This window comes from Myxine glutinosa, chromosome 1 (genome assembly GCF_964187855.1).
Source record: "Myxine glutinosa chromosome 1, kmMyxGlut1.1, whole genome shotgun sequence".
Classification (NCBI taxonomy): Eukaryota; Metazoa; Chordata; class Myxini; order Myxiniformes; family Myxinidae; genus Myxine; species Myxine glutinosa.
Genome location: NC_136261.1, coordinates 442335402 through 442362336, shown reverse-complemented (window position 1 = coordinate 442362336; position 26935 = coordinate 442335402). Strand labels below are relative to the sequence as shown.

Here is a 26935-nt window from a genome sequence, read left to right as displayed (position 1 = left end):
ATCGTTTTTTGGACATAGCTCGGTAACTACTTGTCCGATTAATTTCAAACCTTGAAAAGGCACATCCTCGGGTCCCCAGCAATATACCTGGCAAGTTTAAAGTATATCGGACCGGTAGTTGTCGAGAAACAGCGGTCACAGACATACAAACAAACATACACACAGAGATTAGTGGAATTATAGATAGATAATACATTTCAATAAATGAGACTTTACCTGGGGAGGATTAGTGGTGAGAGGGGAAACTTGTCAAAACGTTCCATATTGGAATGAGAGCATTGCAGCTTCAACATGCCTCCCCGAACAGGAGGGTAAGGTGAACCTGGGCATACCAACCCCCTAACCCCCACCAACGGGAGGGTAAGGTGATCTTGGGCATACCAACCCCCTCACCCCCACCAACGGGAGGGTAAGGTGATCTTGGGCATACCAACCCCCTAACCCCCACCAACAGGAGGGTAAGGTGATCTTGGGCATACCAACCCCCTAACCCCCACCAACAGGAGGGCAAGTTGATCTTGGGCATACCAACCCCCTAACCCCGACCAACAGGAGGGTAAGGTGATCTTGGGCATACCAACCCCCTAACCCCCACCAACAGGAGGGTTATGTGATCTTGGGCATGTCAACCCCCAAACCCCCATCAACAGGAGGGTTATGTGATCTAGGGCATACCAATCCCCTAACCCGCACCAACGGAAGGGTAAGGTGATCTTGGGCATACCAACCCCCCAACCCCCACCAACAGGAGGGTAAAGGCATCTAACTCATCCAGACACACATACAAACTTGCACCTGCACACACGGAGGTGCACACTGCCAGGTCTCCGTTGCATCTCTTGAAACCCAACCATGTTTAAACTGTGGAGGCAGCAGCCAACGACACACACACACACACACACACACACACACACACACACACACACACACACACACACACACACACACACAGAGTTATATTCCATAAGCAGCCAATGGCGCATGTTTGCATCATTGCTGGGAGTGTATGGTTGGTGTATGTTTAGATGTGCCGCTGATGTTAAGATGTGCCGACTGTGCCCCTGATGCAGTGCCCCCTGTTTATACTAGCCTGGTTCTTATTTTGCCGACATCAGAAGGATGACAGGCTGAATCAACCCACCTGATGTTATTTAACAGCACGACTAGGGCACAAACATATTACAGCAACCATATTACAACATACAATAGCCATATTACAACATGCAGCAACCATATTACAACATGCAGCAACCATATTGCAACATGCAGCAACCATATTACAACATACAGCAGCCATATTACAACATGCAGCAACCATATTACAACATGCAGCAACCATATTGCAACATGCAGCAACCATATTACAACATACAACAACCATAATTCAACACACAGTAACTGTATCACAACATACAATAACAATATCACAACATACAGCAACCATATTACAACATACAACAACCATATTACAACATGCAACAACCATATTGCAACATGCAACAACCATATTGCAACATGCAACAACCATATTGCAACATGCAACAACCATATTACAACATGCAGCAACCATATTACAACATGCAGCAACCATATTACAACATGCAACAACCATATTACAACATGCAACAACCATATTACAACATGCAGCAGCCATATTACAACATGCAGCAACCCTATTACAACATGCAGCAACCATATTACAACATGCAACAACCCTATTACAACATGCAACAACCCTATTACAACATGCAGCAACCATATTACAACATGCAACAACCCTATTACAACATGCAGCAACCATATTACAACATGCAGCAACCATATTACAACATGCAACAACCCTATTACAACATGCAGCAACCATATTACAACATGCAACAACCCTATTACAACATGCAGCAACCATATTACAACATGCAGCAACCATATTACAACATGCAGCAACCATATTACAACATGCAGCAACCATATTACAACATGCAGCAACCATATTACAACATGCAGCAACCATATTACAACATGCAACAACCCTATTACAACATGCAGCAACCATATTACAACATGCAACAACCCTATTACAACATGCAGCAACCATATTACAACATGCAGCAACCCTATTACAACATGCAGCAACCATATTACAACATCCAGCAACTATATTAGGCTCAATAATAAACCAATGAATGTACATGACGTCAGTGTGATGTCATATTCGGTGTACTACTTTAGTTTAATTTAATATTCCTGGCTGAAAACCCCCTGACTGATACTGGGAAAGGCGGATCGGGGTTGTTGGAGCGGTGCGAGCGGGAGAGAGCTGCGGAATGGAGTTGGCAGGATGGAGCTCTGGGCAAGCGAGCAATCCAGACACCATACCGGGCCCATTCCAATATGGAGGGCAGGTCGATTAATTATCACCTCATACACCAAATCTTTCTCTCTTCAAACATCCACTCTGGATGCACAATAAGCTCAACAAGGAAAAGCCCAAGACAAAGTTACCAACCGTTCTTTTTAGAGGGACCCTCCAGATACGCACCTCTTTCCATTTTCTTTCTTGCACCACACCTGGTTGCACCACACCTGCACCTCCTCCCCACCCATCCCAACGAAGTAGTCCTCCTCTTTACCCCTCACCTTAGCGACTGCTCTATCTTTGTTTTCTTCATCTCCTCTTCCTCATGATGAGTCTGATTGGCGCCCTTGTAATGTGAATATGTACAGTATAAACTATGTCGATCAGGATAACTCTGCTCTTTGTCCCTGTGCTTTGTCCATTTTTATGCCTCCGCCGACGAAGTCGCCGGAGGCACTATGTTTTCTGGTTGTCCGTCTGGTTGTCCGTCCATCTGTCCGTGATAGGTTTATATTACCGCGATAACTTGAGAACGGCTGAAGGGGTAACGGTCAAAGTTGGTGCAGGTATGTATAATAAGGTAAAGATGAACTGATTAGATTTTGGGGTAACGAGGTCAAAGGCCAGAGGTCATGTTAGGTAAAATTATGTTACAGCGATAACTTGTGAACCAGTGATGGGATTCTGACCAAAGTTGGTACAAGTATGTGTTATGATGCAAAGATTAACTTATTTGATTTTGGGGGTCAAAAGGTTAAAGTCTGTAATAGGTTTATCACTTGAGAACTGCTGAAGGGATCTAATTCAAACTTGGTACAGGTATGTATAATGATGTAAAGATCAACTGACTATATTTTGGGGTCAAGAGTTGAAAGGTCAAATGTCAGATGTCCGGTCAGGTAAGAATTATACTACCAGGCTAACTTGGCAACCACTCATGGGATTTTCACCAAACTTCATATCATTATAGTACGATGCAAAGATAAACTGATTTGATTTTGTGGTCAAGAGGTCAAAGGTCAGAGGTCATGTCAGGTAAAATGTGATAACTTGAGAATAGCTGAAGGGATTTAAATTCAAACTTGGTACATGTATCTATATAATGATGTAGTGATGTGGGTGGAGGCATATCGGTCGACGTCGTGATGTGGAAGAGTGTCTTTATAGTTAATCCCTTGTGCATTATTGATCCCTTGTCCATTTTGATTCTGCTTGTACCATTGAATTGCTTTTGTTCCTTATATCCTCCCCCTTGCCCCCTCATCCTTATAAATAAACCGCCTCGTTGTTGATTGTTCTCGCGATCTGTCTGTGCCTGTCCTTTCTTCTATTGGTCGAGCGCAGTCCACCTGTGGTGTTAGCCTGGGAGGTTTTCTACCACAACGAATTAATTGGCTCCAGTCCATGTCCGATGTGCACTGGAAGATTTTGCAATGCTGCATCTCATTAAGATTTAAAAGATAAGAGCAGTGCATATCGAGGGTGCGAGGCCCGGTTGGAATTGGGTTGGAAAATGACGTGACCCAAATGTAAACAATAATTGGACTGGGGACCCTTGGGAACCTGGTAGATTGATTGGCACTGCTCAAGTCATGGAGTTATCCATGCCCGATTGACTCAGGTCCGGGGGGAACCGAATCTTCCCCTATTAGCAAGCCCCGGAACCTGTGGCTGCAACAATATATATGTATATACTTGCTCTTTAATTGCCTTACGATTTTCTAATTATCAATCTCCATTTGCAGGTTTCAATTCAACCCTGTTTCACGCTCTTCTCACCCCAAGGAAATGGCCTCTTCTTCTTCTTCTTCCTCTGATGTGGGAGTTATTTTGAATGAACTCACATGCCCAGTGTGCTTTGAACTCTACAAGGAGCCCATTGCTTTGCCATGCGGGCACTCGTTTTGTCGTGTGTGCCTGGAGAAATCCTGGGAGAAAAGGGAAGAGGATGCAGGTTTTGTTGTCCAAATTGCCGTGAGGTTTTTCCACAAAAACCAAAGCTCATGAAGAATGTGATCATTGCCAACTTGGTAGAAAATATGAAGTTGAAAAAGGGAAAGGTTGGGTTGGGGGTTGAGGTTGAAGATGCAGAACATGGTGATGTGAATGTTAAGGAAGGAATGAAATCAGGGGGCAGTGAGAGTTGTTGTGAGGTTTGCAATAGAGAGGCAGCCAAGAGGTGTGTACCTTGTGAGATCCTCTGCTGTGAGAAACACCTGAAGCCTCATCAACAGAAAGGGCACAAACTGGTGGATCCGGGAGTGAAGATTGAGGAACTAAGATGCATTGGGCATGGAAAGCCAATCCTACTCTATTGTAAGGATGATGGGAGCTTGATGTGCCTCATGTGCATGGGTGAAGAACATCAGGACCACAAAGTTGTTGGTGTGGAGATTGCTCATGCTGAACTGAAGGTGAGTAAATCAGTGAAAATGGTTATTGTATGTATTATTTCCATATTATTTTTGGTTATTTAGCTGAAATGCAGTGCATTCAGAAAGTATTCAGACCCCTTCACTTTTTTCACATTTTGTTATGTTGCAGCCTTATGCTGAAATCGTTTAAATTTATTTTTTCTTTCATCAATCTACACTCAATACCCCATAATGACAAAGACACAACAACAACAACAACAACATGCATTTTAAGGCCATTTTCCCTGCTAGAGCGGGGGTTAGCCAAGAAACAAAATATGACAAAATGACAAGGAGAAAACAGGATTTTAGAAAGTTTTGCAAATTTATTAAAAAGAAAAAACTGAAATATCACATTGACAGAAGTATTCATACCCTTTGCTATGAAACTTGAAATTTAGCTCAGGTGCCTCCCATTTCTCTTGATCATCTTTGAGATGTTTCTACACCTTGATTGGAGTCCACCTGTAGTAAATTCAATTGATTGGACATGATTTGGAGAGGCACACACCTGTCTATATAAGATTATAAGGTCTCACAGCTGACAATGCATATCAGAGCAAACACCAAGCCATGAGGTCGAAGGAACTGCCTGCAGAGCTCAGACAGGATTGTGTCGAGGCACAGATCTGGGGAAGCCTACAAAAAAAATTCTGCTTTATTGAAGGTTCCCAAGAGCACAGTGGCCTCTTTGATTCTTAAATGGAAGAAGTTTGGAACAACCAGGACTCTTCGTAGAGCTGGCCGCCCGGCCAAACTGAGCAATCGTGGGAGAAGGGCCTTGATAAGAGAGGTGACCAAGAACCCGATTGTCATTCTGGCTGAGCTCCAGAGATCCTGTGTGGAGATGGGAGAAACTTCCAGAAGGACAACCATGACGTCATAGGTCACATGGTTTGGCGGCAATGATTTTTTGAAGAATAAAACTGTAAAAAGCCACTCCTCCAGAATGGCTCAACAGATCGAACGGAAACTTCAAACATATGTTCCCCGTGCCTTGTGTATACGCTGCTGCCCTTGAATAATTCATACGTCACATGGTTTGGTGGCCATATTGGATTGAACAAAAATCTTTTAAAAGTTCTACCTCTTGAACCGCTTCATTGATCGATGTGAAACTTCAAAATAATGACGTAGTCGCAAAGCAGAACACGTGTTTAAAATTTCAATATGATTGGTCTTACGGTCTGACAGCCAGAAGTTATTGTTTGAAGAAGAAGAAGCACCACTTTGTTATCTTCTCCAGCCATGTGAGCTTTCAATATATCTGTTAATTATGTTCTGTTTGAAGTCAGTGGCATCCTGTCTATTAATTTATGTAATATCGGAATGTACCTTTCGACACTTTGGACTGCTGAGACCCATTGGACCTTTGAAGAACCTTTAAGACCCCATCAAGACCATCAAGACCCTTAAATACCATGAAGAAACAGAGGACCCCAAGGACCCCAAAAGACCCTGAGGAACGGAAAAGACCCAAAATACCATGAAGACTCCGAAGATCCAAAAGACCCCAATGACCGAAAAAGACCCCAAGGACCCAAAAGAGCCTGATGACCCAAAAGACTCCATGGATGCGAAAGACCCTGGGAACTCCAATGACCCTGAGGACAGCCTCATTAAAAAATATATATTTAAAATACAACACTGAATTCAGTTTTATAAAGAGGATCTCATGTGTCACGCATGTCTGATGAAAGTGTGGTTGTACAAAATAATGAAAGAATGTACAAAAACACCCCACAAAATACACCTCACAAACACATCTTGGCGAGGGTCTGCGATCTCTGATTGCTCTTTCTTGTTTTAATGTCGCCTTTTTCAACTTCCATATGTAGAGTGGGGCATGGGGATATAACCGTCAGTCCCCCACGGGGCTAGATTTATATGACGAAGGCTCGTGTGGAGGTCTGAATATTTTTTAACTTTCCGATTGACCATTATCCATTTATGTACAGCTTGTTACGTCATCGTAGCGGAATATTCCTCATAAGCGTGAGATTTCTGGGAATGAGTTTATCATCAGAATTATTTATCATGTGCTGTTGTTGATCATTCACCTGTACAAGACGTGACGGGAAATGAATAAGTTTTTTTCAGGTGACCATCTGATAAAAGGTGAAATTGTTTGTTTGTTGATGTGACAAGGGTTCAGAGTTCACCAAAATAAGTTTATTTTGGAATAAGGAAGAATGTTTACGGCCTGAGCTACTTACAATCCTCGGACTTAAAGACGAATGAAGGTTAAATAAAGATTCATCATCGCAGAATTTTCATTTAAAATGTGTGTTTAAATAAATCAGAGAGATGTCGGTAAGTTGTTTCCTGCACCCCAACTATACAACTTACTGAACTAACTATCTTTGGAATATTTCAAATCGGTACAAATCAACTTTTCCTGATCGCCAGCTCCCTGAACGGAACTCTGATTAACGCTCTGACTTGCAGAGGGCACTGAATCAGTGACACACCTGCACCCCCAGCAAATGGTATAACCTGCAGAAATGTGCTCCATATAAAAGAAGAAGAAGAAGAAGAAGAAGAATTCATTTTGAATAACCTTATACACTTATACCTTTCAAGGTCTTTCCCCTATATTACAAGACCCTGTGTATCACATCTTGGACCAACCACTAAGGTATTCAAACCCAGGTAACAGGTGATCCATCTTTCATCCAGACCTCAATTGAGGGGATCTTCATCTTCTTCCCAATCTGAAAAATCCCTTGGATTAAATTCGTATTTTTATATCAAATCAGCGTACAATATAAAAATCCCATTCAAACCACATCCTGAAAACTGTTCAATCCCAGAGAAAACTTTCCAAATGGTTCGATATTTGTAATTGGACATTTTAGGTTTTCAAACGTTTTCCAGCAATTTAAATTACAAAATATATCGATCTTTCCCCTTCACACCAACATGTCACGATGACGTAATGTCAGTGCAACTACCCCTGATATAATTATATAATTATTTAAATGTAGAGTGATGTAATCATGACGGCTTCAGTGCTTCACCAAACATCGACCTTCAAGACAGCTGAGACTGTTTTAGTGGTTAATGACGTCCTGGGACTTTTTCTCGTTCAGCTCCGGAGTTAAAGAGAAGAGAATATTTATAAATTTTAATAAAACTCCCATCACATTGACTGTGCTTCTTCTCACAAATGTATACTCCATATATATAATTATAACCCCATCATATCGCATACCAATCCTCTTGGCAAATGGAAATGCAAGAACACATTTTCAATCCTTCAGGTTAAGGGGTTCAGGGTGGGGCGAAGACCCCAATTCTCTAGATGTAAATGTGTATCGTATAGCACCACCCGGTGTTAGCCCGTATTACAAATCATCTTGTATCTTCTAAATTCCTTCCACACAAGGTGCGGTTACCTCTGCTAGTATTCATCTAATTTTGTGCAGGATGTTCCTTTTTAATCCACCACAGGTTCACGATTCTTCATTCTGTTGTTTCTTTATTCTGTGCAGGATGTTTTGGCTGCAAAGTATCCTCATGTGTCACAGTCAATGCAGAGCGTTGCATCCAAACTATGGCAGGTTCAGGAAGAGGAAGATCAAACAGAGGTAGGAATCATCAAGAAATGGGTGTTCTTGGAAACTTGGAAAGGGTCATGTCCCCCACCTGGTACCCCATTTAAAAAAGGAATTCACTCGAGGGAGGTGCTCACTCACACCTTTATTTCTCTTCGAATAAGTCATCCTTGTTTTGTGAAGGAATGTACGATGATAACTTTTTTAGAAGTGAACTAACGAACTCTGCAAAAAAAAAAAAAAAAAAAAATGCAGCAAGGGAACAATTAATTAGTCAACGAATTATATAAATAAACAAACAAACAATCTGACAATGGTATGTACATATGTATGTATGTTTGTGTATGTGTGTGTCAGAGTGTACGACGCCCTGTGTTCCTGTCATGTTTCGTCGTTTTCGGGGTACCATGGGCAGATAATGTGCAAAATAATTCCTCCATTCCCAGAAATCTCTCTCCTCCCCTCCCATCCTTCCCTTTCACCCGGCACCATGAGGATGAGGAGACAACACCTAATTAGGGTGTATGTTATTATTTATTTGTCTTTGTGGGCACCTTTGTAAATATAATCACTTCTGTCTTTAAAAAAACCAGGTCCTGTAATAATACCAAATGTGAATAATAAATAATAACCGAAAAAAATAAAATTCGTTGGATGTCTGTCTGTCTGTCTGTCTGTCTGTCTGTCCTATCTGTGTGTGTTGGTGTTTCTTTGCAAAGACGGCTGTGCCGACAACCACCAAATTTGGCACACAGACAAAGTCCGACCTGTGGATTGTCCTCATTGTATTTTCATGCACCACCTTAGCCTTTAAAGACCTCCAAGGACCCTTTTTACATGCTTGAAAGATTAGATCCCAAAGACCCTGAAATACCCTTAAGAATACTTTTACTTTTGAGACCCTTTCAACACTTTTAGATTCCTTCACCCTTTCAACCTTTTATACCCTTTCGACCCCAAGAACCTGTAGACGTTTAAACTCCCTAAGTCACTTGGACTTCAACACCATTTGGACCCCGTACACCCTTCAGACAGATTAGACATATTGGACCCTTGACCATTTATAGCTTTAGACCCCTTGGACCTTTTTAGGCCCTTTTTGCATGCTTGAGGGATTAGACCCTTTTGACCCTTTAGACACTAACTATGATTGGAATATACCCTTTAGACTATCTAGAATCTTTAAAGCACACACCACATAAACATCTGTTGACTTCTTGAAAAACACAGACGATACTTTTCCTGTAAGTAATGTGCAAACTCGACCCACCAGGAGTGAGGGTACTCTGCTATATCTAATATATAAAGAAAGTTTGTTTATTTGTTTGTTTATGGATTCGGACCTTGTAGGAATCAGTGCGACCAAACTTTATATGGCCTCTTTCATCCAGAGAAGGACGAGGGCTATGTTTGGATAAAAAGTTGACCCCCGATAATTGACCTACAGGCGTCAATTGGGTCTTGTACTTATACACTGCCTGGGATTTTCTCCCTGGAGTGATCAATTAATTTGTATTGTGAAGATCGTATGTTGAAGTTGCAGTGAGTTGTTGTTGACAACACAAATTTAATTATGAGAGTATTTCGTTGAATTTCTTCGTGCAACACCAGTTACTTTAGCTTGCACTAAAATAACAAACAACACCGATTCATTATATATATATATATATATATATATATATATATATATATATATATATATATATATATATATATATATATATATATATATATATATATATATATATATATATATATATATATACAGACTTGGCATTTAATATGGAATATTTGTTTTGTGGGGGTGAACTTACTTTTCAAGATGTCTTAGAACCAAAAGTTCATTGGAATTATGTTGAAATTATTCTAGATTTTGTTAATGTGACCTTTAAAAGAAACAAAAACCACATTTGACATTTCGAAACAAATAAACTGATCCTTGAAAGTGATGTAAAGTGATGTAAACTGATATCGAACTCAATTCACGGACAGTACTGTGTTAAACTTCTGTACGTTTTCCAGAAGTATCTCTTTATTTTGCACATTAGCCAAAAAATTTTTAAACAAAAACAAAAGTTCAATTACGACTGGGATTACGGACAGTAAAATTACAGTTCAGTACTTCTAGTAACCCCCACGAGCATTCAGGAGAGTACGTACACGTTGCGGCATGCTGTTCACGAGATTTGCCAAGGTTTGGACAGGAATCGCTTGCCATGCAGTGACAATAGCCTGCTGCAATTCACACACAGAGGTCGGCTGCTGGAACAAGTTGTCGATTTGACGCGTTAATTCCGCCCACAAGTTCTCTATCGGATTCATATCCGGGGACATGGCAGGCCACTCCATATGCTCTACACCATGGTCAGCAAGAAAGTGTTGGATCATGCGAGCACGATGAGGCCGTGCATTGTCATCTTGGAAGACAAAGTTTCCTCGAAAGGCTGCACGAGCAAATGGAAGCAATGTTTCTTCCAGAATGGCCCTGTACTTGAACTGGTTCAGGACATGCCCCCTGCATGAAAAGCAGCCCAAACGGTCACCCCACCACCTCCAGCTTGGACTCTTGGCACTATACAATCTTTGTTGTAGGCTTCATGCACTTGTCTGTGCACTCGGACGCAGCCATCTTGACGATAGACCAGAAATATAGACTCGTCACTGAAGATCACGTGATTCCAGTGTCCTGGCTGTCATTGACGGTGCTCTCTGGCCCACTGCAATCGGCGCTGGCGGTGTTGTCTGGTCAGGCGTGGCTTTCTCAGGGGACGCCTGGCACGAAAGCCTGCTTGAACCAGTCGTTGGTTGACTAGCCTTCTGGATACAGGCACATTTGTCAGTTGCTGCCACTCAGCCCTAAGCCGATTAGCTGACTTGATACGGCCATTGCGGACTAACCGGTGCAGCTGGCGATCATCCCTCCTTGTGGTTCTGCGGGGACATCCTGGCCTCGGTATTGGAGAAGGGACACCCCTCTGAGCATTTCGTTTCAGGATCTTTGACACCTGACCTTGAGTGATGCCATACTGCCGAGCAATAGCACGCTGTTTCATGCCGTAATTTCGTAAAGCCACCACTCCATGACAAACAGCATTGTCGAGTTGACGGACCATCTCCAGAGGAAGCGGCAATAACTTTTGGAAATGTGCAGCAGTTGTTTTCCACTAATACAGAACGCAACAACCCTTATATACCCGATTGTGAAGCCAATCGTCAAATGTACCTGTCCTTACATTTTGTCACGCCACCTGTGATATTATCCTGTTATTGACTTCTTGCTGTGAAAGACAATCAGTGACATGGTTCTTTTAACAAATAAATCACCAAAGTGTAAAAGAAACTCACCAGATTGATATACTGAGTTAAGAAAGTAAGCCCAAGTCAAGGAAAAAAAAATATTCCATATTAAATGCCAAGTCTGTATATATATATATATATATATATATATATATATATATATAGCCGTTTTGAGTTTGGTAACAGTTGGTATAATAAAGGTTAAAATTGCCCCCTCAGTCACACAAGCAACACGTAGCCTCATTTGTAGTATAGTTATTTCTTAGTATTTGTGAGCTTTCCCAGTGTGTATCATGGATTCGAATAGATACACCGTATCCCTGCGTGTCGTAAGAGGTGACTAATAGGGTTGGCGTCAGGAAGGGCATCCGGCCATAAAAACATTGCCTCAAAAAGAGAACCATGACAATTACAACTACATATGGGCAGGGTACAACCCGAAGTGGAGATCGGTTTCTGAGGTTTGGGATATGGAATGTAGGGACAATGACAGGGAGATCAGGAGAAGTGTTGGAAGTATTGGTCAGAAGAAGAGTGGACATATGTTGTGTGCAAGAGACGAGATGGAGGGGAAGTGGTGTGAGAATGGTGAAGGGTAGGCAGGGACAGAAATACAAGTTTGTGTGGCAAGGGTGCCTGGAGGGTGTGAATGGTGTTGGTGTCATGTTTTCTGAGGAGTTTGTAGACAGTGTGGTGAGTGTGACTAGAGTGAGTGATAGGTTGATGATGGTGAAAATGATGATTGGAAAGCTCTTGGTGAACGTCATCTCGGGATATGCTCCGCAGGTTGGTCGGAGCGATGAAGAGAAGGACAAGTTCTGGTGTGCGATAAAGAAGCTGATGGGAAACGTGAAAGATGAGGAAGTTGTTGTGGTAGGAGGAGACCTAAATGGACATGTTGGAAGGAGTATGGATGGTTTTGAGGAAGTTCATGGGGGTTATGGATATGGTGTGAGAAATGGAGAAGGTGAAAGGATTTTGGAGTTTGCTGATGGAGCTGATTTGTTGATTTGTAATACTCAGTTCCAGAAAGAGGATAATAAGCTTGTTACATACACGTCAGGTGGGTCGACGACAACCGTTGACTACCTGATGGTGCGTAGGCGAGATAGGGGGCACCTCCAGGACACAAAGGTGATCCCGGGGGAGGAGGCTGTTTCACAGCACCACTTGGTTGTCTGTGACATAAGGGTGAAAGGTGCGAGGAGAGCTCGGCGGGTGAAGTACCAACCGAGAATGAAGGTGTGGAGGTTTAAAGAGGTGACTAAGGGAGGCATTAAAAGAGAGGCTGAGTAGGGTAGACGATGATGTGGTTGAGCTTGAAAGTGGCTGGATGTCAATGAAAGCTCGTCTGTTGGGAGCCGTTGGTGAGGTATGTGGATGGACAAAAGGACCACCGAGGCACTCGGAAACATGGTGGTGGGATGATGAAGTTGGAAAGAGGATTGACGAGAAGAGGAAGAAGTTCAAGGAGTGGCAGAAGGCGAAGGGTACGGGAGCAGAAACAGCAGAGCATGAAAGTTATAAGGCTGCAAAGAAAGAGGTAGCAAAGGCGCAGGAGGCATGTCGGAAAATGTTCGGAGAACGCTTGGATTCGGAAGAGGGTCAGAGAGCAGTATTCAGGATTGCAAAGCAGATAGCGAAAGAGAGGTGTGATGTGATGGGGATGAGTTGCTTGAAGGATGAAGTGGGACAAATCGTTGTGGACCCAGGTGGAATTAAAGGAAGATGGAAAAGATATATGGAAATGCTGTTGAATACAGAGAATGAATGGGATGGCAACATAGAGAGTAACCCAGTTTTAGGACCGGCAGAGAAGATAACTGAGAAGGAAGTTGAGGAAGCGATAAAAGCAATGAAGAGTAGAAAAGCGGGAGGGCCGACGGGAGTTGTGGGAGATATGTTGAAGGCAGCAGGAAATTGGGGTGTGAAGAGAATGACAGAGATCTGTAATCTGGTGGTGAAAGAAGGCCGCATTCCAGTGGTTTGGGAACAGAGTACCCTCGTCCCTCTATACAAGGGGAAAGGTGACCCTCTGGAGTGTGGCTCGTACCGAGCGATAAAGTTAATGGAGCATGGAATGAAGGTATTGGAAAGGGTGTTGGAGAGGAGGATAAGGAAGAAAGTGAAGATTGACGACGGCTCTTGGCATTGACGAAGCAGCCCAAACGGTCACCCCACCACATCCAGCTTGGTCTCTTGGCACTATACAATCTTCGTTGTCGGCTTCATGCACTTGTTTGCGCACTCAGATGCGGCCATATTGACGATAGACCAGAAATCTAGACTCGTCACTGAAGATCACGTGATTCCAGTGTCCTGGCTGCCATTGGCGGTGCTCTCTGGCCCACTACAGTCGGCGCTGGCGGTGTTGTCTGGTCAGACGTGGCTTTCTCAGGGTACGCCTGGCACGATAGCCTGCTTGAACCAGTCGTTGGTTGACTAGCCTTCTGGATACAGGCACATTTGTCAGTTGCTGCCACTCAGCCCTAAGCCGATTAGCTGACTTGGTATGGCCATTGCGGACTAACCAGTGCAGCTGGCGATCATCCCTCCTTGTGGTTCTGCGGGGACGTCCTGACCTCGGTATTGGAGTAGGGATACCCCTCTGAGCATTTCGTTTCAGGATCTTTGACACCTGACCTTGAGTGATGCCATACTCCCGAGCAATAGCATGCTGTTTCATGCCGGAATTTCGTAAAGCCACCACTAAATGACAAACAGCATTGTCGAGTTGACGGACCATCTCCAGGGGAAGCGGCAATAACTTTTGTAGATTTGCAGCGGTTGTTTTCCACTAATACAGAATGCAACAACCGTTATATACCTGATTGTGAAGCCAATCGTCAAATGTACCTGTCCATACATTTTGTCACACCACCTGTGATATAATCCTGTTATTGACTTCTTACTGCGACAGACAATCAGTGACACTGGTTCTTTTAACAAATAAATCACCGAAGCGTAAAAGAAACTCACCAGATTGATATACCGAGTTCAGAAAGTAAACCCAAGTCAAGAAAAGAAAAAAAAATCCATATTAAATGCCAAGTCTGTATATTTATATTGTTACGGATCTGGGACGACGGCGCTCCCCTTGCCAAGGGGGGTTAACCCCTTGTCCTTTATACTGGCCGTCGCCGATCCTGAGGGTATGACGTCACGCCTGGTCAGCGCTGGGTAGGGTATTCGGCCTATCCATCCTATGACCTAAGTACCAGCGCCTTCCGGGACGCAAGGAAACACCCCCGCCCGTGCCGCAGTGTAATTTGATTGGTTGCGCCGAGCGAGCGAACTGCGGCGCGGGCCGTTAACAATGACTAACCCGATTGCAGAGCTTTGGCCGAAATCGCACCACAGGAACTCAATTGGGAAATCACTAAAGCGATCGGATGTGAATGAAAACCAAAGTGAAGGAGGAACAGGTATTTATTATTATTATTTACACAACCAAAGAAACCAAAGGAGAAGGAAATAAACGAAAGTAATTTACAGAAGAAGAAGAAGAAGACAGTGCAATCCTTATAACAAGCTTACTTATACCCCAGACAACACAAAGGACGGACGACAGGCAGACTCACACGAATGGGGAATGAAGGCAGGAACGAATGGCTGGAAGAGAAGGTGGGACCACAGGGCTGGATGAGGTTCCGGTCCGTGCAAACGGCAGGGCTGGAGGTCCGAGGATCGCGGCACGACGTCGCGGTTTTCGTGCACGCCCTTGTTCGTTGGAGGTTGGTTCCGGCAGTTGCCGTCGGTTTTGGTTGGTATGGCGAGCACGCTCCGGATCCTCTGCGTGTCTCCGCCTCCTGCGTCCTCAAAACTCCTTCAACACCCACGGAACTCTTGTACGGTTTCTCTCCCGTGTGAATTAGTCTGTGTCTATTTAAAGTTGAAGAACGAAGACCTTCAAACACACGGAACACTTGTGCGGCTTCTCTCCCTCGGGACTCTCCTCACTCGTCTCGTCCAGCGCACTTCCCTCAGAACTCAGGTGTGGGCTCCTCGCAACGGGTTATATAGGCCACACCCTCAAATCTTCACGAACCTCTTGATCGTTCTCTCTCCGCCCTCTCAAGCCAAACCCACTCATTCTCGGTTGGTTGATCGGGGCTGGCTGACTCCTCCTCTTGATGATGATGGGCGGGCCACGCCCTTCTTCCCCGAGTTGGAGCACATGGCAATGGCGGTGAATGCAGTTGGTAATGGAAGTAATGCAGTTGGCAATGGAGGCAATGCAGTTGGTACTGGCGTTTTGGGGAAATTGAAAGGGGATTCTACCTTATTTCATTTGATGCAACGTAAGATGAACTAGTGGACACAGAGCCTTACCTGAGACATATAATAATGAGATAACTATTGAGGGAAGCCTATTATTTGCTATGTGATGCGATGGACTAACTAAGGTGCAAACAATTAACAGCCAATTAAGGGGAAATGTACATAGGAAATTTACTACTAAATTTACAAAGTGAAGGTTCTAAAAACCGTAACTATATGTATATATATATATATATATATATATATATATATATATATATATAGATAAAAACAAGTGTTGAGTTCAGCCAAGCACTCCTGTCACTGTCAGGCTATGGCTCAACATCCTTCTTCCTGTTCTCTCAACTGTCCATTATTACCTCTCTGACCATATTTTAGTCCCAGAAAGAGTGGGTATTTACTCAAATAAAAGTTAAAATCCTTTGCTTTGTAGATGAGAGTGCCCACTTCATTTTACCTTCAAAATTTACTCCTGGTACCAGTGATCTGATCCTATCAGCCATAATCCATTGTACCTTTTGTTAGATTCTACATTTTCTCAAAGTCTCTTCTTGATTTTGGAATAATTCAAACAATTATTCCTCCCAGAACTCCAGCAGAGATGCTGAGGACAGTTTGGAGGAGAAGCGGAGGTTGGTGTGCCAATTTGTGAATGAATCTGTGGATCTGATGAAGAGTGAAATAAACAAGAGGAAAATGGAGAAGCTTTCTCTTCTTGGGAAGCAGAGGGAGAAACTGGAGCAGCAGATGGAGGATCTACGTCAAGGAAAATCCGCAATGGACACAGCACTCCAGGATCTGGAGGCCATTTCCTTTCTGCAGGTGTGGTTTATCGTAAACGTATTGCAAAAGTTTTACTGTTTAAAATATATTGTTTCGGGGGAGTCTGTCACTATTCAAGTATAAGCTTTTAGTTGAGGCCTTGTTTCATGTCACGGTCGATGGTAAAGGTGCAGTATACGATACAATGGTTCAAAAATGATTAAATAAATTGACTAGAAAGGTGAGTGAATGCATTTCCAGGTGTGTTTATGTCATCATGAAGTGAGATTTAGGTTTTATCACAATGAAGGTTTGGGATGAGAGTGAGTTCATGTCATGGTCTCCAAAGCAGTGATACAGCACGACTACCTGGTCACTGTTGAGGGTTTCAATCATTTCATCCAAGGATTTTATCCAAGGGATGCTCATGTGGACCTCCAGGTACCATGACATCATGGCTCTCATCATGTGCTGGATCATCGCGATTATTTTGGTTTATCCAGTGCCATGTTTATCCAGGTAGTCAAAGTTGCCTGTGTGTATCCAGCTGGAGAACATTAGTATGAATTATGGTCAAACAACTACTTCACATAATTTGTTCCTGAACAATTCAACGTTGTTCATGTGAATACTGTTCGGGTTACAGATTTACCTTATCGCGTGTTTTTACCAAAGGGAAGTGAAGTACTGTTTCAAAATTAAAATCAAATTTATCTTTTCCTTTTCAAATTGAAAACATCTTTGGTTTATTACCCCATGCACGCGAAGCCTCCATCTCTTAAACTGTGACTCAATGCCGTCATAATGCAGTGTCTATGGTGATCAATATTGCCTCAGGAACACTAAACACCTGGATATTTTTAATGACGATCTTTAAAATCATCTTTTTATTAAAATTGAAGAACGTAAATGAACACTGTGTGGGGTATCGTGTTCTGTGAACTCTCTCGTATTTAATAAATAAAAACAAACATTCATTCATTCAAATATCTGGATCTCATTCTTTGTTTTCTTCCTTTTCAGGCTTCCAAGGACCTGCTAAAAAGGTGAAACTGCATTGGTATCCGACACGTTATCAGCACATCCTGATGTTTTTGACCCTGCTCGCCTTCTTCTCTCCATGTCCATCTGTGATCTGTGCTCACCTTCTTCCCTCCATGTCCCTCCATGATCTCTGCTCACCTTTTCTCTCAATGTCTGTCCATGATCTCTGCTCACCTTCTTCTCTCCATGATCTCTGCTCACCTTCTTCTCTCAATGTCTGTCCATGATCTCTGCTCACCTTCTTCTCTCCATGATCTCTGCTCACCTTAGTCTCTCCATGTCCCTCTATTATTTCTGCTCACCTTCTTCTTCAACTGCTCTTTCTAATTATTCCTCATTCCCTTCCAAACCATTTCTAAAGATAATTCATAAAACACCTTACCCCACACTGTCTTGAGAAAAGGGCATGGAAGGGTCTTTTCAACTCTTGGTTTGCGTTTCCAAGCACGATCTACATTTCTTTGTCTGAATCTCGATATTTTCCAAGGTTGAAAGTGTGAGCGTCAAATTTGATTGGTCAATATAGTGGAAATTTGCGTTTCTCCAGATACTGTTAAACTGGAGGTTTTTGGAAGTGCCAACAAGGGGATTTGTTTTCTACAGTGTTCAAAATATAAAACACAAACTGAAGTACCCAGCGTTGCTCGGGGAAATTCATGTAAGGTGAATATTAAAATATAATATGTATTTTGAAATATTAATGGGTGCCAATTTGATTGATACAGCTGCATGAAGAAGTGAATGTATTTTATTTGCCAGATGCAGGGTGCCCCTTTACATGAACTTTTCGAGAGCATTACTTGGTTCCTCCTAAGAACACAAGGGTACTCCAGCATGCACACGAGATTTTTTTGAATGTCCCTTCTTTTCTATAGTTTGCCACATGGCACATATGATATAGAGGGGCCTTTTCTATGCCCATGCCATTTTTCCCCAAGAATGCTTGTTATCTTTACACTCATCAACTTTCACAATGAACATCTCACCCAGCAAACGTTGCAAAGTCAGAGAAAATAAACAATTTCTTACATATGGAATCATAGGTATGCAAGTGTTATCCATGCATGGAACGCAATACACTGTCTAACAGAACATGACAAGTGCTTCAATAGATAGTGTACATCAACATGAATTACAAAGAGATTGATGGACATTGGACATGGTTTACAACATTTGAACCTGGATACATGAATTACAAGGAGATTGATGGACAATGGACAAAGACATGGTTTACAACATTTGAACCTGGATACATGAATTACAAGGAGATTGATGGACAATGGACAAAGACATGGTTTACAACATTTGAACCTGGATACATGAATTACAAGGAGATTGATGGACAATGGACAAAGACATGGTTTATAACATTTGAACCTGGATACATGAATTACAAGGAGATTGATGGACAATGGACAAAGACATGGTTTACAACATTTGAACCTGGATACATGAATTACATGGAGATCGATGGACAATGGACAAAGACATGGTTTATAACATTTGAACCTGGCTTCTCTGCGTCTTGTCCGAGGACCTCAGATGGGAACACCAACAGATGGTAACAAACATTACTTCTGAGAATGGTGTTGTCCCATGTCCTGCCGCAAACACCTTGTTGGAGTATTCTCACCAAGGTCTTGTCTCTGCAGACAGATGGTTTTCTATCCCATCACTTCGGAACTTGTCCTTTGTTCTGTCCATCTCCTGTCGGGAAGCCGAGTCCAGGACCAACTGACTCACCAAGTCTGCTTCTTGCCTCGTGCTCTTCATCTCATCTTTCAGCATGTCATTCATCATTGATTTATTCTTTCCCCAAAGCACACCTCATTCTCTCCAACCCTCACCGACACTCTCTTTCCATCCTGTTCATCGTTTTTTTTCTGCCTGTTTACTTCATTCTCGATTAGGCTCCTCTGGAATCGAGACTTCTGAATAAAAATACAAATTATTCCACAAATTCACTCGATCTATTTTCTATTTTTAATTATTTACAACTCTTTTACAGATAACCTGTTTTGTTATGTAAAAATGTATTATTTTAACAATATTCTCTCCTCCAATAATTTCTAAAACTGATGTTTTTCCTTTTTATTCCAAGGCTCACGACCATGTCAGACTTTAAATCCGTGAAGAGGACACCGCTCCCAGTTCTGGACTTCTCGAAGGAGGAGAAGAATTTGGACGGGCTCATCACGCTCAATAAGAACTTCCTGGAGAAGATACAGAGTGAGTGACACAAACTGGACATTTCATCAAAAAATATTAAGGGAACACAAAACGTGGCACAAATATGGAAGAGAAACGGGAAGAGAGAGAACGGCACTCATTGGAGAGCAATTCCTCCGCCAGGTGAACAGTTTACAATTTGTATCCCGGAGTAGACCAGAAAATCACAATACAGGATCGCATTTAATCAAAATCATCCATCCACAACTTTTGAGATATCCTGCGATATATCGTATCTCCCAATGGCGAAGCATCACTTTCAAAATTCGACGATCTGGATCCGGATCCGGATCTTCACCAAAATTGAATCGATTCTTCCTTCTCACACACACAACCTGTCCAACAAGTTTCATCAAAATCCGTCCATAACGTTTAGAGATATCCTGCTATATGCTGAATTTAGCCCATCACTCAATGGTGAAGAATCACTGAAAAAATAAATAATTATCATATCCGAAATCATATTCAGATCTTCACCAAAATCGAATATGTTTGTCCTTGTCAGACACCCAACCGGTCCACCAAGATTCCTCCAAATCCGTCCACAACTTTTTGAGATATCCTGCTGTGTATCATTTTTGGTCTTATCTCCCAATGGTGAAGACTGAAGAATCACTTTAAAAATTCTACAAGCCGGATCCGAATCCGCATCTTCACCAAAATATAAAAACATTTTGTCGATGTCAAATACGGTACATCTCTGCCAAATTTCGTCCGAATCCGTTCACAACTTTATTGAGATATTTTGTTCACAAACGGACAGACAGACAAACAGACAGACAGGGGTAAAAACATAACCTACATCCACCTTTGGTGGCGGAGGTAAAAATTCTAGAAAATGAACAAATGAAAATGTTTTTATTGTGTACCACATCATGGATCAGGATGAGTGAGGTTACAGAGGGTAAAAAGCAAACATGGTTTCAGTCGGGCAACAGGTGTACACAACAGGTCGATGCAACAAGCAAGGTATCCAACAAACAGGAGAAAACTAAAGATGGGAGGGGAGGAAATATCTGAAACCACGGGGCTTGGGAGAGGTGGGGTTCACAAGGGCAGAAATATTTACACGTAGTGATGGGAGACGACATGATGTGTTGGTGTAACAGGAACGTGAAGTCCCTGGAAGGAAAGTTAGATTGAATCATCCCCGGAAAGCAGTTCCGCAAATCAGATAAATGACTGTATATTTATATTAAGTAGAGATTTTGGGAGTTTGATTAGAAGGAGTGACTGTAAGAGGGGATTCATCCTCGATATATTAGAGATGGTCGGAGATCTAAGAGAGGAGAGGGATCAATAATGGAGGAAATGGGTTACAAATCACACAAACAACAGGTATGAATAACTAATGTAACGTGTTAGATGGGGTGATGTAATAGACACTGGGTAAAACGGCGGTAAAAGCCTGAATAAATTTATTTATACACCTTTAACCCTTTATTCAAATTTAATTAATTATACACTTGAACACGATAACACAAATCACCTTCATAATACCTCCAAGAACCATGATATATGTCGACATCGAGCAAGAGATTTATTTTGGTCGTGACCCCGAAGCCGTTCCATAAAGAGGGAAATAAAATGGAAGAAAAAGAAAAGAATGAAAAGGAGGAAATATGGAATTTTAAATAATCTGTAAATGGAGCGAGGAAGAAGAACCCTGTTTCCGTTTCCCTTCACTTCCAAAGATTTATCAAGTTGTTCTGATCCATCTCCACCTTCTCCGGATGCTCCACCGGCCCCTCTGTGGAAATTATTAGAGAAGAACAAAAACTACAAGATGTGAAATTTTCTTGTTTTATGTTTATGAAGATGTTTTTATCTTTTGACCAAATAGTTAAACAAGAACAGACACATTCAAAGTACACCGCCCCCAATGCCAAATAAATAAATAGTGTAGGCTCAGTACTGCATAAGTGTAGTTTGTGAAACCCATCCATGGACATGATCATCATGGGGTCATCAGCCATGCAAAGATCAATATCGCTGATGATGATGATGATGATGAGGATGATGATGATGATGAGAGGGAGTTGCACGTGAGAGGGTGAAGAAGAGGCCACCGATATGCTTCTGTAAGATGTCGATTGACGCCGTGTTCTATGGTGATCAATAAAGCCTCCATCTCCTCAACTGTGACTCATCGTCGTATTAGTACAGTGTAGTCGTGCTGGTACAGTGTAGCCATGCTAGTGCAGTGGAGTCGTGTTAGTACAGTGGAGTCGTGTTAGTACAGTGGAGTCGTGTTGGTACAGTGTAGTCGTGTTGGGTACAGTATAGTCGTGTTAGTATAGTGTAGTCGTGCTAGTACAGTGTAGTCGTGCTAGTACAGTGTAGTCGTGCTAGTACAGTGTAGTCGTGCTAGTACAGTGTAGTCGTGATAGTGCAGTGTAGTCATGTTAGTACAGTGTAGTCGTGTTGGGTACAGTGTGGTCGTGCTGGTACAGTGTAGTTGTGTTAAACTTCCAGATTTTAAAAATGATCTTTAAATTGTTTATATTATTAAAAGTGAAGTAAATACTTGAACACTGCGTGGAGTATCATGATCTATGAAGTCTCAGGTTTTTCAAGTAATGATTTTGAATGATGGAGGATACACCGTCTGTAGCTTGATTTGGTGGCCATTTTGATTTGCTTTTGCTCTTCGTCCCACCTAAAATCTCGTTAAAATTTTTTCCTTTCCTATAGGTTGGAATTCCAGCATGGATTCAGGAAATCAAAGTATTGTGATTGGAAAAATCGGTGATGACGTGAATGAGGAACTAAAATATGTTCCACTCCGGAAATATAAATTTCCAGGAAATAACTTTCTTACATTCCACGTATTCCCTCTGCCTCTGAAGGTGGATGGAGGTTATGTTTTCACCCTTGTCTATGTCTTTGTCTTGTTTGTTTATTTGTCTGTGAGGAGGATATCTCAAAAAGTTGTGGATGGATTCGGGCGGAATCTTGTGGATAGGTTGGGTGTGTGACGAGGACGAATTCATCCGATTTGGGGAACATCCGAATCCAGATCCGGAACAGAATTTTTAACCGATTCCACATCATGGAGAGTTGGGGCCAAAAACGACATACTGCATTCCACGATATTTCAAAAAGATGTGAATGAGTTATGACAAAACTTGGTGAATGAGTTGGCTGGGTGCGACAATAACAAGCTGATTCGACTTTGGTCCAGGTCTGGATCCAGATCCGGTCTTTCAGGGGATACAAAACATAAACTGTGCAGCCTGGTGGAGGTATGTGCTATACCAGGTGCCGTTCGAGTTAATTTTGTTATAATAAAGAAACATTATGGACCCGAAATACAAGACTAACATAATTTAAATCATTTTTCATCAATTATAAAATTCATAACATGAAATCCACAAAGTTGTGATCCGGGATGGAGGGGGACCGGCCCGTGGGGGAGAGAAATCTTATTTTGTACCGAGAACAAACATTTTACAGGTGAATGAGGAGATTGTGAGGAATCAGAAAATGAACTTGGTGTTTGTGCAAAACTTAACATCCAAGTCGATGTTACTGATCATTCATTCATTCATTGTTTTATTCTTCTCATGAACTGTAATTGTAAAAGTTTGTAAAAGTGGAGGATCCTTGTGTAAAAGTTGTTAAAATGAATTCTGTACAGTGAAGTGTTCACGGAACATCACAAACGATGCAGAAACCTTTGGTTAATATTTCCAGGTGTGGTACATGAAACACACACTGATTACACAGTGATGCGTCACGTGGAACATGTCAGGTGAATGAGTTGTTCTCACTTCCATCTTCAAATAATTTATTTATTGTTATGATAAAAACAACTGATCAATGAACATTATGAAAGGCTGGACAAAATAATTGAGGCATTTCCATTTTGGATCGATCAACCATTGGGTGAATCCAGGGAAACTTAAAAATAAAATAGGACCGCGGGTCCTGAAGCTCACCTGGATCAGGAGCAACAGTCGCTCAACCCCCCACGGACCCTCTCAGACTATGATATGTTTAATGCTGTGAACAAACTTTGGTACATCGTGGGTGATGAAGGTTGTGATCAAGTTTTTCAAAATTGTGTGTGTAGTTTCGGAGAAGATCAAATACCTATTTTGGGGTCAAACCCCCCGTAGTTCCCCTTATTGAGCACAGATTTTGATGTGATGAATTCACCTTCATGAAGCATCAGATATGAAGCTCATGTCCAAAACTTAGTGTTTGGTTCAAGCGATAATGACTGAAGTGTTTTCATACTCAATCCCTCCCTCACTCCCTCACTCACTCCCTCCCTCCCTCACTCACTCACTTACCTATGGACAATCCTCGATCGCATAAGCTCACCGCACTAAAGTCCAGGTGAGCTAAAAATACTGAGTTGGTAAAGGGAATTTTTCAATCTATAATTTTTTCACAGGTGCACTGACATATCACGGAGCGATCAACAGATTAATTTCACCAAGAACGATCTCACATCAACATAAATCATTCACATGTTCCTAAAATCATTCACATGCATATTGAATAATTCGCATGTTGCTTCAATCATTGACATGTACCTGGAATAATTCACATGTTCCTTGAATCATTCACATGTACCTTGAATCAATTACATGCACATTGAATAATTCACATGTACCTTGAATAATTCGCATGTTTCTTGAATCATTCACATGTTTCTTGAATCATTCACTTGTTCCTGCAATCATGTGATGTTTAATTCCAGTGAAGAAGGAAAGATTCATTCTATCTTGTGGAGAAAACGAATTAGCGATCACTCCATTTTACGACATCAGAGGGAAGTGTAAGGACAATGTTGGGAAATTTCCTTCATGAATCGATGAAAATTATAATTTATTTAATACAAAATGGAGGTTCCATGTCTCTTCCCCCATGTTTGTTGTGTTTAGATTTTTCGTTAAAAGATAAAATAAATCTTCATTAACAAAAAAACAATAGAATTTCACATCTTGTAATTTTTGTTAATCTTTAATCATTTCCACAGAAGGACCGGTGGAGCATCCGGAGAAGGTGGAGCTGGATCAGAACAACTTGAGAAGACTTTGTAAGTGAAGGGGAACGGGGAGGGGGTTCTTCTTCTTCCTTCCATTTACAGATCATTTAAAATTCCATATTTTCTCCTTTTCATTCTTTCCTTTTTCTTCTGTTTTATTTCCCTGTTCATATTTTCCTTCACTCTGTTCCACTTAGTTATTTTCCAACTCGATTTCCCCTCTTGTCAAGTGTCACAAAACCCAAGGTTTGTTTAATTGAACGATGTCCAACCAGGAAGAGGGGATAGTCCAAACTTGTGTTTGCTGATTAAAGGCCTTTCTTAATCCACACCCTCTCCTCCCTCCTCTCTCATCCCCCACCCCCCATCCCCTTCCCTCTCTCTCTTCCTCACTTCCCCATCCCCTCTCTCTCTCTTCCCCACTACCCCATCCCCCTCTCTCTCTCCCCCACTACCCCATCCCCTCTCTCTCTCCCCCACTACCCCATCCCCCTCTCTCTCTCCCCCACTACCCCATCCCCCTCTCTCTCTCCCCCACTACCCCATCCCCTCTCTCGCTTCCTCACTTCCCCATCCCCCTCTCTCTCTCCCCCACTACCCCATCCCCTCTCTCTCTCCCCCACTACCCCATCCCCCTCTCTCTCCCCCACTACCCCATCCCCCTCTCTCTCTCCCCCACTACCCCATCCCCCTCTCTCTCTCCCCCACTACCCCATCCCCCTCTCTCTCTCCCCCACTACCCCATCCCCCTCTCTCTCTCCCCCACTACCCCACCCCCCTCTCTCTCTTCCCCACTACCCCATTCCCCTCTTTCTCTCGTCCTCCCCTCTCAACAACGATGTAATCAGAACAAGGTCTTTCTTGACAAATCGTGGTTCGTTCTGAAACATAATCCGGTATAAATTGCTCGTTCGTCCCAGATAAAATTTACAATCCTGAAGGAATTTGTAACATATTTCCCAATCTCTCACATAAACATCTTACATCAACAAACATTGTGGAATCATAATATATCTATAATAATAAAAAGGTGTGTGTGTGTGTGTGTGTGTGTGTGTGTGTGTGTGTGTGTGTGTGTGTGTCCGTCTCCTCCATAACTCCAAAACCATGAAACGTAGCACCCCCAAACTTTGCATACATACCTCTCCACCTCCAAGGGATTACATGAAGGAAAACTGTGTCTTTGTGTGTGTGTTTTCAAGATAATTTACACTAACAGGCTTATCTTTGGTCAGCCTGCGTTCAGGTCGCTCAGCTTGGGGTCTTAATTCCCCCCATTTTGTCCACTCAATTCCAGTATGCCCTGCGTCAGACAGAACAGATCGGTTTCTGTGTAATAAAGCTTGCTTGAGTGCTTGAGCTGCTTGGTGAGCACTCTCCAAGCAGCTTGGTAATGGGTGGAACACCCCTGCTCCCTCCTCAGATTGAGTCTATTTTATTTAGTTCCTTCCTTTAAAGAGTAAAAATATGGGCAATACACCTGGCGCTAACCTGGTAGAATAACCAGTATACTGCACTGACTAAAGGTATTTTAAACCAATTACAATGGTTGCCAGAAGACAGGGCAGCAGGGAGAATCATACTGACATAATCAATAGACTTCAAACAAACAAAACATACCTATTTTGGGGTCCACTCCCACATACCTCCTTTTGTAATGCCTTGAACAAACATTTATACATCACGTGTGGTGAAGGTTGTGGGGGAGTTTCATCGAAATAGTGTTTGTCGTTTCAGGGGAAAAAGCAAATACCTATTTTGGGGGGAAATCTGGCTCCACGCAGACCCCCTGAGACCCCGTTTTTTTTCATTGTCGTGAACAAACTTTAGTCACAACACAACAAATATCATTTGTGCCAAATTTGGTCAAAATCCCATCAGCGGTTTTGCAGAAGAAGTTTCAAGTGTTTACAGACAGACGGACGGACGCCGCGCCATCGCATAAGCTCACCTGAACTTTGTTCCAGGTGAGCTAAAAAGTACGTATATCAACGAA

At 42.3% G+C, this 26935-nt stretch overlaps 2 protein-coding genes across 6 annotated transcripts in view; both read left to right on the top strand.

The window, feature by feature from the left end:
- The window catches only part of LOC137418230 (E3 ubiquitin/ISG15 ligase TRIM25-like), a 1962167-nt gene that overhangs the window by 961097 nt on the left and 974135 nt on the right, over positions 1-26935 (top strand). Inside the window, exons 12-13 of one of the 5 annotated variants that reach the window (XM_078770752.1) lie at positions 19813-19940; positions 24931-24990. The exons of the other annotated variants lie outside the window; for them this stretch is intronic. Coding sequence (XP_078626878.1) covers positions 19813-19940; positions 24931-24990 — 188 coding nt within the window. The remainder of the gene's footprint in view (positions 1-19812; positions 19941-24930; positions 24991-26935) is intronic. 5 annotated transcript variants of the gene reach the window in all.
- The window catches only part of LOC137418310 (E3 ubiquitin/ISG15 ligase TRIM25-like), a 237000-nt gene that overhangs the window by 8018 nt on the left and 202047 nt on the right, over positions 1-26935 (top strand). The window contains exons 3-4 of the mRNA XM_078770842.1: positions 4102-4770; positions 8265-8360. Coding sequence (XP_078626968.1) covers positions 4246-4770; positions 8265-8360 — 621 coding nt within the window. The 5' untranslated portion in view covers positions 4102-4245. The remainder of the gene's footprint in view (positions 1-4101; positions 4771-8264; positions 8361-26935) is intronic.